The sequence below is a fragment of the Melanerpes formicivorus genome, unplaced genomic scaffold, assembly GCF_026170545.1.
Source record: "Melanerpes formicivorus ecotype bairdi unplaced genomic scaffold, bMelFor1.0.p_v2 SCAF_2, whole genome shotgun sequence".
In the NCBI taxonomy this organism is placed as follows: domain Eukaryota; kingdom Metazoa; phylum Chordata; class Aves; order Piciformes; family Picidae; genus Melanerpes; species Melanerpes formicivorus.
Genome location: NW_027142354.1, coordinates 18,854,720 through 18,874,160, shown reverse-complemented (window position 1 = coordinate 18,874,160; position 19,441 = coordinate 18,854,720). Strand labels below are relative to the sequence as shown.

The 19,441-nt window shown below is 38.0% G+C and overlaps 1 protein-coding gene across 10 annotated transcripts in view; it reads left to right on the top strand.

The window, feature by feature from the left end:
• The window catches only part of STXBP5 (syntaxin binding protein 5), a 109,054-nt gene that overhangs the window by 17,416 nt on the left and 72,197 nt on the right, over window positions 1-19,441 (top strand). For all 10 annotated transcript variants that reach the window (XM_068152316.1, XM_068152384.1, XM_068152370.1 and 7 more), the window contains 2 exons: window positions 10,037-10,118; window positions 11,330-11,430. In XM_068152316.1, the coding sequence (XP_068008417.1) occupies window positions 10,037-10,118; window positions 11,330-11,430 (183 nt within the window). The remainder of the gene's footprint in view (window positions 1-10,036; window positions 10,119-11,329; window positions 11,431-19,441) is intronic.

Below are 19,441 nucleotides of genomic sequence, written 5' to 3'. Positions count from 1 at the left end.
TAAAATTGTAAATTATACAAATGTGCTTGACTTGGAGGCAGTTCGCTTCTGCTGCAATTGAAACCAATTGGTGATACTCGTTAGTGCTGTCTCAGTGTATTGATTGAAAATCTTTAAAGATGTTCAGTGTAACTGCACCCTGGATGATACTGAATCATTATTAAATACACCTTCAGCTCCTCATAAGAACTTCAGAAAATATTTAGTAGTCTAAAGTATCTTAGTAGCTTGGTTCTGGCCAGAGCTATTTAGTGTATTATTTCTCTGGCTACTTTTTTAGAATAGTTTGTTTTTAAGGACTGCTCATGGCAGGGAGGCAGGAGTAGAGGATGTCAAGACCTTCCAACCTAAGCCATTCTGTGGCTACTAATAAATACCATTCTGCATCTCGTGGTTGGTTTTTTTTTTTTTTTAAATTGTTTGACTGGAATGCATATATCAGCCTGTTGTGGTGGATTATAGTAAAACAGACTTCATCCCAAGGTATGTGCAACAGGCCATAGAGATTCTATGAAGAGTTTGTTCCTTTTGTAGTTGCTATTTTGAATTACTGGAAATTACTGGTTAATAGAAGTGATTTCTGCTTGTCTTTCAAAACCTAGTTAGTTTGTCTTTATTCTAAACATACGTGATTTTAAATGTGTGCAAGTGGCTCTCTTTTCTTACCTAACAATTCTTAAAACATACTAGTTCAGAGTTTTTGTGTGTGGATTACCACAGTCTGCTTCTGGTAGACTTAATTGTAGCTCTCGTCCACCAGTACTTCCCAAGAACGTAGCTGTCCTGGAAGAGGCCATCTAGGGTGGTATGGGGTGAATGATTTAACTTTTTTAATCTTTCTCCTCAGCTTCAAGAGGATCAAATTTCTGTATGTATGCAGTCTGGGAGGAGGGATAAGGCTTGAGTTTGTTGAAATGTTTGTGTCCTGTCTGTGCAGTCTTGTTTACTGCACATTGAATTCAAGGACTTTTGAGCAGACTCTGAATGTGTGGGCGTTTGTGGGGTGATTCTTGATTAAACAAGCCTGATTCTTTCAACCTTTTCCAGAGGCTGAAGTTGAGAACCTGGGCATTCATAGTAAACAGACTTCAGGTTGTGCTAGCATATCAGTTGATTTGTTTTATAGCCCTTTCTTGCAGAAAAACCCAGGATACTTTGCAAGAAAAACACCTTCAGACTTGTAGTGCTTCAGAGAATTAAAGTGAATCTGCTTGCAGTTGGCCAGTAAAGATTCTCTTTCTGCATAGGAAAATACACTTGCTTTTTCTCTTAATGTCTGAGTTTAGGTCAGGTGGAGCTTTTTACTGTCAAAGTCTAATACTTTTCTTAATGATTTTTCTCCCAGTCACACAGAGCTACTGACCACTGTAGATAAACAATGGGATTGTTTGTTCATGTTTAAGATTGATGGTTTGATGTGCTAACATTTGGAAGAAGAAATAAACTTTGAATGGTAGTTTGTAAAGGTAGTATTTATTCACTTCTAACTTCTTTAAAGCCAAATCAGAGAAACAGATTTCTTCCATGTTTCTGGTTTGTTTATGGTTTTTTTTTTTGCCCTCTCCACCCCCTTTTTTTTCCCCACCATTCCACTAAATGTTTAAGATCATCACAGGTAATTTAGTCTGACAGATAGCAACTTAAATGCTTACTACTCCATTTTATATTTGAGTCCCCTTTGGTCTTACTTCTCATCATGCAAGGCTTACATACAACTTGTAGTGAGTTGTGGTAGTTGGCTGAAAATTGCATCACTGGTTTCCTCTTGTATTTTTTTTCATGGAAAGTGTTACAGAAGTGAACATTCAAAACTTTTTCTCTGTAGCTGACTAGAAAAGGCTGTCTGACACTCAAAACACTTAAAGTGCTTCAATTAAAACATTTAAGCAGTGAATTACAGTGTCGATGCAGGTTCTGGGAGATGAACAAAGCAGGTCTGATCTGATTAGGCTACAATGGCACGTTAGCTTTAATGATCTGGATATGCTACCTAAAAATCATCTTCAGGTGGAATGGAGAGTCCTGTTCCAAATAATAACTTTCTTTCATGTGATGCTGTGGGTATTGTCATATTTTGACTATTCCGAAGCACTGTTTTCTGTAGCTGGAAATTTATAGAGTAGATGGGAAACCTAGTCTGCTTCAATTCTGTAACGTCAGGTTTTGACACTAAAACCTCAGTAAAGCTCTGGACTGTTCTGGTAGTCTACCTTAAACAATGACTGATTATTTTCATTATTTAATTTTTAGTAATGTATTTTTTTTTTAATGCTATTTGCAGTGGGTACAAAAAAAAAAAGTCCAAACTTCCTTCAGTTTTGTACTTTCGACAACTCTAATTTTGAAGGCATTTTCTTCTGAGGAAACTCATTGTATTTCTCTTCAAGCACATCTTTGTGCTTGAAACTACCATAAGTAGCACTACCTTCAAGCCATTATATGAAGAGAATGGGGTTTCCCCTTGCACCTGGAACAAGGAAGTTATAGGAAGTGAATTGTAGTATATAGATATTAATTAGTTTGGGTACTTTTATCTATAGGCAACAGATGTTTTGCCTCTGAAACCTGCTCTAGTACAACTGTATCTTTAGTATAATTACCTGCATTCTAACTTTTGAAATGCTTCCTGTTATTGCAGCATTTCACATAAAGCTTCTTATTTTAGGATGTTGAGGTAATGCTGCCACTTTTCTCTTTTTTATTAGAATGTGGGCCCAATCTGTTTTGTCTTTATAAAACTTAGAGTGAATTATTACTTGCAAGACTTCTTCCCTTCTGTCAAAGTTGATTGAAATAGCTCTGCATCTGGAACTACTGTAATAAGGAGAGTGAAGATGGAATGGGTAGTGTTAATGCTATACTTCCAATTTTAGTAATGTTGAAGAACTGCAGGTTTTAATGCCAGCTCTGGGTTTTGTCTGGCAATTTAGTTCAGATCTTTTTAATGACCTTTTTTTTTTTTGAGACTGTTTTAAAATAAAATTGAAGCAAAAGAATACAGAATGTTTAATTGTTACATTGAGACAGTGCATAAACTTTTAAAAATAAATAACCATAATACATGTATTGATGTATGAAGTTTGCATAAGCAACTTCTAGGGACAATGCCAACCTTTGAATGGTCCATCTCAAGTAGGATTTCTGGTAAACACAAGCCACAAATACCACTTTGTGTAACATTGACATGCAGCAATTTTTGTGGTGTGAAATACAGCTATGTGCAATAGCTATTTATTTTGGTGAAATATCTTGTAAGTTTGCAAAAATATCTGGATTACAGTAATCCCTTTTAATAGTTAGGTATGTAATAAACTATTTTTCAAGTCCTATGAAAAGCACAAAAAATTGAAGCAGCATTGAAAAGGAACTGATTTTATATGTGAAAGTAAGAATTTTAGCTCCAAGGTACCCCTTGTTTATGTGAACACATAGTTTCTTCACTTGATTTTGATGGAACAGTGCCATCTACTGAACTGCTTGAATTGTACCTTAGTTTTTCCTTTGTAGTTTTGAGCAAATAGTGAATAAAATTCACAGCTACTTTGATAGTAATGAAATGGTAAGTTATTCAGTTCCTCCTAGTTTTCAAAATCACCAAATTTATGCTACAGTAGAACCTGAGTAGGCTTAAAATACAATTGAAAATGGTGTTCTTAGAAAACTGTATTACAGAATACTTGAAGTATGGGACAGTTATTGATAGAGTAGAGGCTTATATTTGAGTGTCATTTTGAAATGGAGAGGATTTAAGATCTCTTTGTACTTATGTCTTTGAGCAGACTTCAGGAAAACTCTCTCCTGAGACCCATTTATTTGTGTTATGTTTGAATTAGGATTTAGATACTGCTAGGGCAAGTATTTAAACAGTGGTATCAGCAGTATTGCTTGTGAACATCACATTGGGTATGTGGAAGATCTAGCTTGTGACTGCTAGCACTAGTGAGTCTGGGAGCAGACTTGTCATGTCAAGTTGGTACAGTGTCAAACTTCTACCACCTTTGGGGCTGAATTTCTATTGAATAAGAATGGTGGTACATCTAATCACTGCAGTAAATGATGGTGCTGGTAAATACTTCAAAAGGCTATAGAAGCAAAAACCTGTGCCTACATCACTGTTTTGATAAAACTCCTATTGATAAACTACACTTTCTCCAAAAGTGTATTTCTAAGAGGGAGTTTATATCATTGGTACAAAGCAAAATGGTGTAGGAAGCAGAAGGGTGGATTTAAGCCACAATCACAAGTTAAGGACTGTGTCCAGAGGGGAGGATATAGTATCAGTATTGAGAAGAGAGCACAGCAAAATCTGGGGGAGAAATCTGTACATGTGACCAACTTAATTTAACTTAATGAGATCTTAAAGATCTTTCCATCATCCAGATACATCAACACTGTGATAATGTTCTCTTCTGTCTGCATTAGTCGTTGTCTTTTTATCCCAGCTTTCTAAAGTGAGTAAAAGTAGATATACAAAGTGATAAATTGAATAGCAAAGGTGAAGAATGCATTGTCATAGTAAATTGTTAGCAGTGATTTCCACTTGATGGGCTTTCATCTCCATTTTAAAGCCCTGGTCCAGTTTTGCTTAATGCTGTTACACACATAAGAAAGTGGATCTGAAATACTAACAAACATTATTGTGTACTTTTGCAAACATAAATACTGAAACATGGGGAGAAATAAAGATCTACTTAGCTGAGTGGTATAAACAAGATGCTGTGCGGGACTAAATCTTTAAAAGGAAACTCTGTAATTCTAAAATTGGTGAAAAATAGTGGTATGATACTGTATCTGGGTTGGTATGAAGCTTAAAACTCTCCCAAAAGTATTTAATGGATTTCTTTGTATTTGGTTGGTATTTGGATATGAAAAAATCACAGTATCACAGTGTCTCTAAGGTGGGAAGAGACCTCGAGGATCGAGTCCAACCTGTCACCACAGACCTCATGACTAGATCACGTCTCCAAGTGCCACATCCAATCTCCTCTTGAACTCCTCCAGGGATGGTGACTCCACCACCTCCCAGGGCAGCACATTCCAATGGTGAACGACTCTCTCTGTGAAGAACTTCCTCCTCACCTCGAGCCTAAATTTCCCCTGGCGCATCTTGAGACTGTGTCCCCTTGTTCTGGTGCTGGTTGCCTGGGAGAAGAGACCAACCCCTTCCTGGCTACAACCACCCTTCAGGTAGTTATAGAGGGCAATGAGGTCACCCCTGCGCCTCCTCTTCTCCAGGCTAAACAATCCCAGCTCCCTCAGCCTCTCCTCATAGGGCTTGTGCTCAAGGCCTCTCCCCAGCCTTGTTGCCCTTCTCTGGACATGTTCAAGTTAGTATTCAGTTAGTATTGTAGATAGTGGCTGTAGTATTTTCTGACTTTTTTAATAACTTTCTCTTACTAAATAGCAGTGTCTTGGTAGATTGTTCTTTATGAGGTTCTGTGATGGATCATGCTTTTTGTCTGTGCAAGTAATAGTACTGACTAGATTAAGTGCAGGTGACGATGGCAGTTAGAAAATCTATGTGAATCTCCTCTTGTACTACTTTAATCCAGTTTAGATGCATCATCAGGACTTTATGGTACTCTCTAACTTGATGAAAATTAAGTCTTCAGTTTTTCTGTTATTGGATTGTATCCAGACTTGAAAATGGTGAGCAATGTCAAGCAGACTCTTAATCTTCAAATACTATTTGGGAATCTCCCCATTGCTATGGGGTTTTTTCTATGCTGTGATAATTGTTGGAGACCACCGTCAAGGCATGTGGCAAAAGTGTGTGCAAAATAAGTGGAGGCTTTGCCTATGAAAGTAATTCAGGGTCTGATTAAGTGGAGATCTGCTACATAGCAATGACTAAAGTAAAATATGCAGGTATGATAAGCAGTCCTGGAGAGCGATATGCTACAGATTGTTGTGTGTCAGAATAGGGTGAATAGGCTACTGCCCTTAGAATTTTGTATGTATTCACATCAGTGGTATGCATGCTTTCCTTTACTTGGGCATCTATTTTGTTGCATCAAAGTTGCCAAATGTTTAAGACCTACAAGGTATTACAGTTGTAGTTTTGAGAAGTATCTCAGAAAGAATTTTACTAACTGTTTCAGATTTGTTTTAGTCTTGAGCTGCTGCAACAGTGGGAAATCTGGTATGGGAACATAGTCCCTATCTTGCTGTGCTACAGAGGTGTAATGACAGGAAGATGCAGGTATCTGTGTGACAATAGGCAATTTATACTGAGGATTGAATTTACAGCTATAGTTTTGCAGCTCTCCTATGTCAGGCAGGTCAAGCACAGGTGAAGAACCACCCAATATTCCCTAGGTTTGTTAGAGTAACTTCAAATAAATTTGCTTTAAAAGATTGCTCTTCTGAGGCTTTCATAAATATTCTGGAAGCATTTATTTGTTTTTTTCAGAATGTTACTTCTGAGGGCAGATGTGTACTGTGTTGCTCTATGTAGATAAGGCTACAATTAATGGTAATAATTTTGAAAATTAGTGTTTTGAAAAGAGAGCTCTCATTTCACTTACTGAAATACTTTTGTTTTGCCTTGTTGGGGGCAGAGGTGAAGGAAGCTTAGATCTGAAGCTTGTTTTGGGGGAAATGTTTACTTTTTTTTTTTTTTTGGAACTGTTGCCTTCTCTCATAAATGGAAATAAAATAAGGGTTATTATGTGATATTAAAGTAGCCTGATACTGTGTTTTTTCTTGTATGACCTGCACTTCTACAGTTGTGAACACTTATGTTCAGACACAAGTGCGTTCTCTTTTCCCTCTCTAAGCCACAGTTTTTTCTAACTTAAAAAGGCAAAACAATGCAGTGGTGAAAACAGTGAAAAAACTAGTGTTTTCCAGGATTGATTTCCTAATGGCTGTTGGGAATACAAAAGTAATATTCAAAGGTAAGGATGAAAAACTATTAGTTTATCTAGTTTGTTAATATTCTTGAATAGGGGATTACGCAGGAATAGTAAAAACTCATCAAAGTGAGGGAGGAAGGATGGGTCTTGATTAGAAAATCGCTCACAGCATACTGTTTTCTCTAGACAGATTCTAGGTTATTGGAAAAGAGTTTTTGTCTACGTAATTAAAATGCTTTGTCCATCTTGTCATAGTTCATTATTTTTGTTTGTTTTGGGGACTACTGTGTGGTCATTGCTTAGTGCAGTGAGCTCTCTTGCCTTAAGCACACATGTGCAAGCATAGAGGATTTGGACAGATTGCATTCCCTGAGATGCTGCCTGGTTTGAGTGGCTGAGAAATGCTGAACATGTAGTGAAACAGACATGTGTTATTGGCCCTCTGTGCAGTGTGACAAGCATTTTCAAAACTGGGAGGCTTTACATTGCTTTAGAAAAGAAGATTAATACTGGTTAGGAAGATGATATTAATTTAGGATGAGAAGAATAATTTTAGCTACCAGGTGAAAAAGTGAAGATGACATAATACTTGAGCAAAGGAGTTAAATGGGACTAGGTACAAGGACTGCTTTTATTTTGCTGATAACTGTGAGCACTATAAAAGCAGCCAAGACACTATTTTCAGAACTGCCTGTGATGCTTCCCCTAATTTGTCAGGAGTAACTTGCTCTAAATGTTTAAAGCCTGTGTAAGCTTACTCCCAGTGCATGTTTACTGATTTCTGGAGAGAGAACTGATTCAGGTGTCCTAATAAATGCAAAAGTTTTTTTTTTTAAAGAAACATTCTAGTGTTCTTAATATTGAAGTTTTTACTGACCAGTTTTAACAATGCTTCCAGAAATACTTGTATCAGAAATACCTGAAGAAAACATTTGATGGGTAGAGTTTTAAGGCTGGAGTGACTTGAAGAATCAATGGGCTTTTCTTTTCCCTGGGTGATATTCCTCTTGTTTTGAGGCAGGGTAGCTGTAAAACCTCAATGTTAGATAAAGTGTGTGTAGGTGAATGAACAAGGCTTATGTTTAATTATGTTGGAAGCTGATGTTCAGGGCAAAAACTGGGGGGATCTTTTGCTGAAAAATTACCAGTGTCAGTGCTGGTACATAAGTTTTACAATCCAGTTCCTGTAAACATCTGAATTTTGCTTTTAGAAGTTGCCTTTTGTGTATTTCTGCAAATAATTATTCAAGGAAACACAGAAACATGAGCAACCCTAAAGCAAATGTCCCCTGAAGCTTATAGTATTTCTTGTGGGGATACTTGTTCCAGTCTGGCAGTTTGCATAGTCAATCCATAATTAATGCAGAAGCATTATTAAAATTATTCTGAGTTTGTGTAGGACAGTGTTATTTATGGGGACAAGCCTTGCCTCTCCCCCCAAAACCCCAAATTGAACTTTTTGCTTTCTTTTTTAAGAGTTGTAAACCATCCACGGCATACAGATGATTTCTCTGTACAGGAAACGTTGCTAGGAATTTAAATTGCAAGGGAATAAAATAGGTGAGGCAGGCTGGCTCTTTAAGCCCTTCCATGCCAGAACAAAATTAAAGTACTAATTCTGTTCAGGAAAGAAAGCTGGTATTAAGTTTGGATTATTCAACATCTGTTTAGTATCTCTCTCATCGCTTTGCTGGACATTATTCAGACTCATTAGTCTAGAAGAATGGGATTGCAGTTTAAAAGTAAAATATATTACAGTGTGTTGAAGAAGACTTGTTGCCATTGTAGTTCTGCTTATGTTTTTATCTTGCCAATTTAGAGGTTGAATAGGGTATGTGCAAATTTTGATTTGCAGTCAATAATCTCTTCAGCTTGTCAACTGTCTCTAGTGCAAATGCATATATCCTTAAGAGTATTTGTAGCTGCTTTGGTTTTGATCAACAATTTCTTGTTAAAAGGGAAATCCACAGAATGGATGAGAATTGTACTGGTGTTTTTTTAATTTCTAGTGTATTCTGAGAGAACAAATTGTACATTGTATTCCCAGTTTTGCTTACATCTTTGGAATGATTTATTTTCCCAAAACCAAAGGTATCCCTTCAAAACAAGGTGTTCAGCTCCTTGACAAATTGTTCTCCAGAAATCCCAGGCATACTGTAATGGCAAAATGCTTGAGGTGAGGAGAGAGTTCTTCATGGAGAGAGTCGTTCGCCATGGGAATGGGCTGCCCAGGGAGGTGGTGGAGTCACCGTCCCTGGAGGTGTTCAAGAGGGGATTAGACATGGCACTTGGTGCCATGGTCTAGTCATGAGGTTGGTGGTGACAGGTTGGACTCAATGATCTTTGAGGTCTCTTCCAACCTTGGTGATACTGTGATAATCTGTGTTTATTTCTGCCATCTTCTAGAGGCTGGAAAGTTTGCTTAATTTCATGTAGGAAGAAAGAGGATAGCCACATTGGAAATACAGAACTTTGCGACTAATAAATGAATCTAAGTGTGGAGAAGTGAAAGAATCTGTTTTGCTGCTGCTTGATATTCTTTATGGAAGTGTAGGACTGATTATGAGAGGAAAATGAATAAAGCCTCATTATCTTGTGGGTGGTATAAATCCAGAAGATCTTGATACAGAGATCCTGGAAACTTAGATTACATGCAATTTCCCACTGACTCGTTCATATTTCAACTTCTGATCTTTTTGTTTCTATCACAGCAATTATTTTTAGCATACCTTGCATTATTAAGCTGCTCTTAAGCCACTACAGAAGCAAAAAGGAAAGAAGGCTTCTTCAACTTGAAAAATGTGATCATTTGTTTATGATGCTTATTTAGATTAACTTCATTTTCTACTAGCCCTGATACATGACACTACTAAATGACTGTTTCATCATTCTCTATGTTCTCACTGGTGAAGAATCTCCATGTGTAACTGCTTTGCTTACAGTTAAAGTTTTCTATTCCTTGAGGATAAATAAGATTGGCTTTTTAATTTCTATGTGTTGTTCATAAATTATTTCTTTGATCACTCATCTTTGTGGCTTAATATGAATGCATTAGCTAGCAGGAGGATGTTAACCCCTTTGAATGTGGTATTAGTGATAATGACAGTGTTGGTTGTGGTGCTTGGGTGTTTTTTCCCTTGTTATATACAACAATTATTCCTTAATGGTAGCAATTCCAGCTTTGGTCGGCCAGGAGTTGAATGTTACTGCCAACACGAGAGTGGAGCTGCAGTAATCCAGCTTCAGTTCCTGATTAATGAGGTGAGTAAAATAATGTAAATATTCCATAACTATGAGCAGACAAATTAAGCATCACAATCAGCTAATACAAAAGACTCTTAGCATGAATGGCAAACAGTAATAACAATTACAAATATTTATTTCAGAAAGTGCTTGACTAACTGCTGAAAAAAAATCGTTGTTTCTGGAGTATTCCCTTGCTGTAAGATTGGTTGGTTGGGTTGTTTGGTGGTTTGGTTTTTTAGGGGTGTGCTGGTTTGGGGTTTGTGGTTTTGTTGGTTTTTTTTAACTAGGAATGTTTATTCATGTCACTGAACATTGCAAGTTATCTCTTGACCTGGACAGGCTGGATCAATGTTCTGAAGTCAATTGTAAAAGATTCAACAGGGCCAAGTACTAGCTTCTGCTCTTGGGTCACAACAACCCCATACAACACCACAGGCTTGAAGAGTGGCTGAAAAGCTGCCCAGTAGAGAGAGACCTGGGGGTGTTGATCAGCAACCAGCTGAACATTTGCCAGCAGTGTGCTCATGCAGCCAAGGCCAGCAGTATCCTGGCCTGTGTCAGGAATAGTGTGATGAGCAGGTCGAGGGAAGTAGTTGTAACCCTGTACTTAGCTCTGGTGAGGCCACACCGTGAGTACCGTGTTCAGTTTTGGGGCCCTCGCTACAAGAAGACATTGAGGTGCTGGAGTGTGCCCAAAGAAGGGCAGCATGTATGAAGTACAGTATGAAGAACAGGTCTTATGAGGAGTGGCTGAGGAATCTGGGATTGTTTATTCTGGAGAAGAGGAGGCTGAGGGCAGACGGTACTGCTCTCTACAACTACCTGAAAGGGTAATCATACACTGGATTAGGCTCCCCAGGGAGGTGGCTGAATCACTGTCCTTGAAAATATTTTAAAGACACAGATGTGGCACTAAGGAGCATGATTTAGTGCCAGACTTGATAGAGTTAGGTAATGTTTGGACTCAATCTGAAAGGACTTTTCAAACACATTATTCTATCATTCTATTCTTGAAATAGTGAAGTATAGCACTGAACCAGATGAGAGTGATTAAGTGATGTGTGATTACATCAGTTACTACAGCTACTTACACCTTGTCTGTGATGTTGATGCACATGCATGTAAATAATTTTTTTAGTCCTTCTATTACACACTTTCACTGATTATGATCTACCTTTACTAGGGCTATGAAAATAAGTTGACTAAAACTTTTTTCTTTCTCGTAGGGAGCTCTTGTGAGTGCCTTGGCTGATGATACCTTACACCTGTGGAACTTACGTCAGAAGAGACCTGCTATACTTCATTCACTCAAATTTAACCGAGAACGGTAGGGATTGGATTATTCTTGCTTTACTCCTTCCCATTACACTATGTGCTGTTGTAAGGTCAGATTTATTAATGAGGTCCAACTCATAACTTGCTAAATAATTGGAACTCGATTTACATTAGGTTAGTTTCAAGCTGCTAAGGCCCAGAGACACACCGGTGACCTAAAGTGAGGTAACTTTTTTAAGACTTTATGGATGTCATTTTTTTTATCTTGAAAACATCGAAGGCTAAAAGACTTTCAACGTATGTCTGCAAAGGATTTTGGAACAAAAAGTGCATGTGTATGTATGCACCAGGAAGACAGCCCAGGGCTCTGGGCAACCTGACCTAGTTAAGGATACCCCTGCTTACTGCAGAGGGACTTGAACTGGATGACCTTGTAAAGGACTGGAGGTCCTTTACAGCCCAGACTGTTCTATGATTCTATGACTACAGGCAAACTAATTGAATTAGAAATTTTTCCCCCCTTTTGACAAAACTGCAATTTGTGTTAGAGCTCCTGTATGTACCAAAGCTGAAAACAAAATGCATATTGATTAACTATTTTAAGACTGAAATAACAGCATTGTAAGCAATCTAAAGAGACTTTTAAGATTAAATTTCTAAATGTGGAATATGTTTCTGGAGGAAAAGTGTTAGGTGTGCTTGTTTGTTTGCTTTTGGTGGTGGTTGGTTGGTGTTTTGGTGTTGGTTTCTTTTAACAAGTAGTCATTTTCTTTTCCAGTATGAGTAAAGTCTCAACTGGAATGCTATGTCTTGTATTGAGCACATGCTTCAGAACTGGACTGCTAAGGGAGCTGAAAGGACACCACCAATAAAAGAGAATAATCTGTGACTTGTACCTCTAAATAGAGCAGGAAGCAATAAACTGTAATGGTTAGCAATAGAGTTAAATTAAATATTTATGAAAAACTTTCTAGTGTAATGTCATGTGAAGTGCTAAACAGACTATTGGGAGGGTTATGGAGTAACCTTGTGGTTTTCAAAAGTAGGTCGTAAACTTGTGAGGAATAGCATAATTGCAGATTACTGGAGATTTTGAGGATGGAGAACTAAGTGATTCTGAGGCTCTTTCAAGGTTGTTTCTGTGATCACCATGCATAATGTTTTATCAGGGCCTGGAGGGATAGGGCAAAGGGTAATGATTTTAAACTGAAAGAGGGTAGATTTACATTAGATCTAAGGAAAACATTCTTTACTTTGAGGATGGTGAAACTCTGGGACAGATTGTACAGAGAGGTTGTGAATGCCCCAGCCCTGAAACTGTTCAAGAACAAGTTGTATGGTGCTTTGAGCAACCTGATCTAGTGAAAAGTCCCTGTCCATGGCAGGGAGGTTGGAACTAGATGATCTCTAAAAGCCCTTTTCATACGAAAACCATTCTGTGGATTCTAAATGGTTAGGCACAAAACAGAAAGTGTTGTTGACAGAGCAAAATTTTCTGCCCTAGGGGAGTAACAGTGTTCCTTTATGCAGCATAGGAATCACATGGAGAGAAATGCAATTCACATCATCTAGTTTCATAAGGATTGTACAAGTATAGGATATGCAGTGGTGTATCCAAACCAAATTTTTCTCTCCTGCTTCCCTGTTCTTTCTTCAATGACTTTTATGCCACCTGTGCCATGTACTTAAGTGCAGCCTGAAACCACACTTGGACATTGACTTCAAACTATGCTTTAAAAGGTGGTACCTGAGGAGGTGATTCTGATGGTGTACAAAACTGATAGAAGCTGGCTTAGAGTCCTAGATTTGGGCAGAAGTGTGCTCAGGTGACCAAGAAAGCCGACAGAATCTTGGCCTGTATCAGAAAGCGTGGCCCAACAGACTAGTCCTCCTGTACTCAGCATTGATGAGGACACCCCTTGACTACTGTGTTCCATCTGGGGCCCCTCATACAAGTAGAATATGTCCAAGGAAGGGCAGGGGAGCTGGTAAGGGTCCAGAGGATCTAGAGGTAAGGGTCTCTGAAGGAGCAGCTGAGGGAATGAGGATTGTTTGGCCTGGATAAAAGGAGGCTCAGGGGAGACTATTACTTTTTACAACTACCTGACAGGAGGTTATAGTGAGTTGGAGGCTCGATCTCTTTTCCCAAGTAACAAGGTATAGGACAAGGGGAAATGGCCTCAAGTTGTGCCAGGGGATGTTAAAGGTTGGATTTCTAGGAAGAACTACTTCCCTTGAAAGGATTATAAAGCACTGCAACAGACTGCCCAGGGAAGGTATTCAGAAGATACGTGGATAAGGTACTGATGCCCTTGGTTTAGGGGTGACCTGGCAGTGCTGGGTTGGACCTGATGTTAAAGATCTCTTCCAACCAAGCTGACTGTATAATTCTATGGGGGGGGGGGAAGTCCTTGGAGGGGAAACAGCCAAATCTTTACTCTGTGCCTGAAGACATAACAGGTGTGTGTTCTGTGAATTTGTGGATGCTAAGGTTTAAAATTAGATACCTGATGGGGGTGTCTGGAAGTGTGTTGACATTGTGGAGAAGCAGTATTTGTATCCTGTTTAATACAAGCTGAGTTCAATATGTCACAGGCCAGTTACTATTCAGATTTTCTTTCCAAGTTAGTGTTTCATGTATAAGGAATAGATGTGAACTAGAAGCTTCTTTGTAGCATAGGAAGCTAACTATATCATTTAGCTGCAAACTGAAGGATATTCTAGTCTTGAATGGTTTAAAAAAAATAAAGTAAATGAGAAGGCTGTGACTTGTTAATAAGTTCTCTACTCTGCTGGCACAGCCTTTTATCTTCTCTGGCTAGTTCCTTGCTTATAGCCATATGGCAGATTTGGTGCCCAGTGTTGAACAATGCAATTTCTACATTTTCTATTAAAATCTTCTGTTGGTAATCTAGCTTGACTAGTATACTTTCAAGTTGGTTTTTTACATATTTCAAACAAGGAATAAAAAACAGGTATAGCTTGTCTGTAAATGCTTGTCATGTGGTATTTTGTATACTTACCTGAAAATTGGAGTTTTAAATTATCTAGTATATGTGACTGTAAAGTGGTGTGAATTTTTGCTTTTCAGCTCATGAATTTTAAGAGCAGGGAGTGGTGAGTTGCCTTTTCTTACAAAATAATTCTGTATCCATTACAGACTTTGTTCTGAGCTGTGGAAAATGTCTTTGGATAACTTGCAGCTTTTCAGTTTTAAAATAAAAGTAGTGACAAGCAGTCTTTAAAGATGCTGCTTTCTGTTGAACGTTTGAATGAGTCGAGTATCTGTAGATAAACTGGTTTTTTTTATAAATTCATAGCTCTTGACTACATTTTGTACCAGTGATGGTTAGTAATTTGAAGCAAGCCTTCTGAACTGATAGTTGATGACTTTTTTTGATGTATAACAAATCCGTTAATTGAAATTACTGCCAGATGTCAGAAGCACAGTGCACAACGAGCTAGTTTTGCAAGTTTTCTGGCCTTTTGTTCCTGTTGTATTTGTGTGGGTTTTGCAGCTGCTTCGTGTTCTAGTTGCCAAATGAAAGCTAGAAGATATTAAACCAATGTCACATTAAGCTTGTCCACTGTTCCTTGCATAATGATGCTGACATTGAAAGGGTTGCTTGCATGACTTGTCATGCAAGTTAAGTTTGTATTACCTCTTTGCAAAGTGCACAATTAAGTGTGAACTTTAGTAACCTAGGTTTTGTACTTCACTAAGACTACTGCAGTGAATCACAATGTACTTCCTTTGTCATCTGCTTACTTCTATAAATACCCTACACATAATAAAATAGTTGTCTGTGTACATGTAAGGCAAGCCTCATATCAGATTTGTTTTTACTTGATAGCAAATGTTAATATTAGGCTAGATTCAACTCTGAAATAAGTATAGCTCTTATTAGAGTAAATATTGAAAGCATGGTATGCAGCAGATAGCCAGTCTGGCTATTGTAGTTTTCTGAAGACTGTCTGGCTAGTCTTCAGTTTTCCTTCTGTGCAGGAGCTATTCAACTTTGTGCTGATCCAAGGTGTGAAAGGTCAAACACATCACTGCTGAGTCAGGGACTTTGAGAGAACCAGTTTAAGAGAAGAATGACAGACTAACTTGTTTGGGGTTGGGTTGGTTTGTTTGTTTGTTGTTTGGGGTGTGTGTTTGTGGGTGTTTGGTTTTTTTGTCTCCTTTGTGGCAAACCCTAAACCAATCAGCTTTGTGTACAAGTGTGACAAATTTCCATGCCACCTGAGCTGAGATCTCCTGTATTAATGCCAAAAATTAATTTACGTAACATAAAGACAAGAACCAGAATCATAGCACGAGTATAGAATGGTTTAATGAGTGAGTCTATCACTGAATGCATTGATAATGGTTTAACTTTACTGTATCAACTTTTGTCCTGTGGGGTTAAAACAGCTTTCCTCAGCATGCAATTGCACAACTCAGTTACAAAATTAGTGTTTAAGTATCACTGAGTTTGCATCAGGATACGGCTGTAAAACAGGAACTTCAGCTTTGTTTGCAACACAAACTCAGTCTGCAATGACTGTAAAATCCCACTTTTATTTATGAATTAATAAACAAGGCTTAACTCTTATTATGGAATATACCTTACCTAGTTAGGTACTGTAACTGTTTACCCAGCCATTGTATTAGCAGACACAAGTTGTGAGAGTTTTTCCTAATGACTCACTGAATTTGTGAACTGGCCAATTCTGTCCCTTTGTAGGTAGCAGAAGGACACACAGGTTTCTTGCTAGTGAGAGCAGGTGATGACAGGCATTGTTGCTGGGGTTTTGCTTGTGAGGCTTTTTATTTCTCTTTCTTGTGTGTTGCTATTGCTGGTTTATTTCCAGCATGTATATGAGGGCTGCCTTTTTCCCCTTAGCCCCTTGTGTGTTGTGGTAGGATTATAGTGTACCTGACTGAAGAATTTACAGATAACGTGTCCAAACAGTGGTTCTGAGAATTTAAGTGTTCTGCATCTTTGGAGAGTCAATGATACACCAAGTACAAGTTCAATATCCAACACAACTAAGCTTTTCACACATAACTGAGGGAAATTTATGCTTTTAATGAAAGAAAATGATCACCATATCTCTTTGCCATTGCGATGTTATATAAAGCCTTCTTTTATCTGGTGGACTTAAAAAATGGTAGTCAGGGATGATCCAATCGATAATGTAATTGGAAGATGTTTTATCTTGTTTCAAGAAGTTTTCAGGACCAAATTAACTTCTTGACTACCTGGATTTGCTGCAGATGTGAAGTGTCTTTCAAGCAAGATCATATTCCTTTAAAAAATGTTTTCCTGAGGCCATATGCAGTCTTCCACATGTCAGTGTGGTTGATGGAAAAGGTCTGGTTACTCTTGAGTCATGTAAGCTATGCCAGCAAGAGCTCATAAATACTTAATTCAGGGAATTTCATCAGTGGTAAGAGAGGCTCAGATTTTTAGAGTATTTGGTATGAATTCCTTTGGTATTGGAAAAACTTTACCAGTTTCCAAATGAGTTCTCAAAAAGCATGTGTGCATTGATTGTTCAGCAGCATTAAAAGCAGTGAAGTAACCCTTTCTGTACATAAATAAAAATGTGGATAACCTTCCAAGTGAAGTACAACTGTGCTTGAAAAGATATCTTAAAAATAAAATGTGACTCCATAAAGGAAGTATAAGGTGTGATTATATATCACAAACATTATATTTTAAAAATTCAAATACATGAAACAAACTGAAAAAAAAAAAAACAGCACTCTTAAGATTGAACATTTTTTTTCTGGACAAATTATCTAAGTGGACCTAGTACTGATCACATCAGTTGTGACAATTTAATTTAGCTCTCATTTCCCCATTATTCCATCTTGACACCACTAGTATATGCTACAACTCTAACAATGAACATAGGCACTTCTCAGCTGCCTTTAGAGGCAGTCCTTCAAGAGATCATATTTGGAGAAGCATCATTTCAAGTGCTGTTACTAGGGGTAGATGGAATTGAAGTGCCTGGAGCAGTTTCTAGGGTACACTGCAAGTACCCACATGGTCTTTTATGGGGGAAAGTTTTGGAATGCATTGAAGAATTCCTCCTCTTCTGCATGTGCCGCCTTCTTGCTCAGGCCTTTTTCATTCTGGATGAGTTGCTGTGCAGCCTGTGCTAGATTCTGTGGCCCTTCTCTGGCAGGGGCATGGGTCTTGATGATCTACGGAGGTCCCTTTCAGCCCCTAACATCCTGTGATGCTGTGATACTGATAGGTATTTCAAGATGATTACTCCTGTGAGAGGAAATAGACCCCTTGCACCAGTCTGGCAAAATCACAGCCACTGCTTGCCTCCATCATGTCATTCTGACACCGGTGCTTGACTTGTTATGTCTGTTGGGAGATTTGACAGGAAACTGAGTATGAAGTCTAGGCTATCATAAACTTTTCAGCTTCTGAATTTTACATGGTATGCAGAACACAACTTTGGTAGCTTAACACTTTTCTTTTTAGGAAATACTTCTTTTGGGTAGACAACAATGATCTGAACAGCTAGTGTAATTACAGTAGCCTGCAGCCTAGGATCTACAAATAGTTTTAGTGGCTTAAAAGCTGCTGCCAGTGTTAGTGGTTCAAGGTATTTGTCACTGTGCTCTGGTACAGCAGTGGAAAATTCTGAAGAACATACGCTACTTCATAGTGCAGTAGACTAAGGAAAAGATTAATTTAAAGGGATTTCTGTTACAATAATATAGTCAAGACATGAGCCTGTCATTTTTACTTGGTACTTCCCTTAAAATCCTAATTCTTTGATTTACATACTAATTTAATAAATTGTATTCTTTGATATCTCTGTAATTCAATTGCTCTAGGGAATACTATCACTTGATACAACTAATTTTTCACATATGCTGTAAACCAACCACAATTAAAATTTTGCATTTTTTTTTTAACCAACATTGACAGATTATCACAAAAGACAGATGGTCTGCAGTTAAGAAAAATCCTTTCAGCGGTTTCACAAACGGCTTCTTAAAGACTTCCCTGTCACTGCTGTGGTGGTTTTGCACCACACAGAATTTGGAATTTACCCCAAAAAGAGTAAATAACAACGCTTACTCAGAATTTAAAAGTTAAAATAATATTTACAAAAGCAAACTAAATAAAAATGGTAATAAACATATATGTGCACGCAGCCCAGACCCTTCTGGACACCCCCCTGGACAAAGCCCAGAAGGCTGTTGCAAGCTAAAAAAATATTATCTCTCCCCATCCCCACCAAAGCTTACCATAACCCAAACACAGTGAGTAAAAAGCAAGCAAAGGCAGAAGGAGAAAAAGGGGAAAAGAAGAGAGAACAAGCTGTACTTCAGATTACATAGAAATGTACAGACCAGTTGGAATGGGATAAAGATATCTCATATTTCCTGTTCAACCCTTTGGAGAAATCCAGCCCAACAGACTCTCGAATTCTCTTAATCTTTTATTAACAATAATACATTGGAACAGTAGCCCTAAACCTATAACAACTAAGACTGTCCCATAAGCAATACTACACGAGTACAGTGTGTGTATATTTTCCACTGCTAGTGTACCCTACACTAAAATATATACAGAAAACCCTACTGGGTACACTACCCCAGTAGGGTTTTCTGTATATATTATTTTCTCTTGAGCTGCTTATTCAAACCTTACAAATTAATTTCACAGGAGTAAAATGACTTGTGGGTATTTTTGGTAGGGAAGAAGCGGCTTTGCAACTATGCAGTGAAGAGGAAAATTTTGTGCTTAGGGAGAAGCACAGCTACTAAAACTCTCTTGATTGTTTTGGGGTTGCATAACAGTACCTCGTTTTAGCAGCGGTGCTAGCATGTATTAAAATCATACTGTAGGTTTTAGGGTTATTTTAGAAAGTCTCTTAAAGCATTAATGATTTATTTTTTTTTTAATTTTTTTTTTTTTTTTCCTGTAAAGGGTGTTTTTTCGTTTGTTTGGGGGTTTTGTTGGTGGTTTTTTCTTTGCATGGGTATGGTGAAGTATAATATCTGGAATAAAGTGCTGTGTACAATACTTGCGTTATGC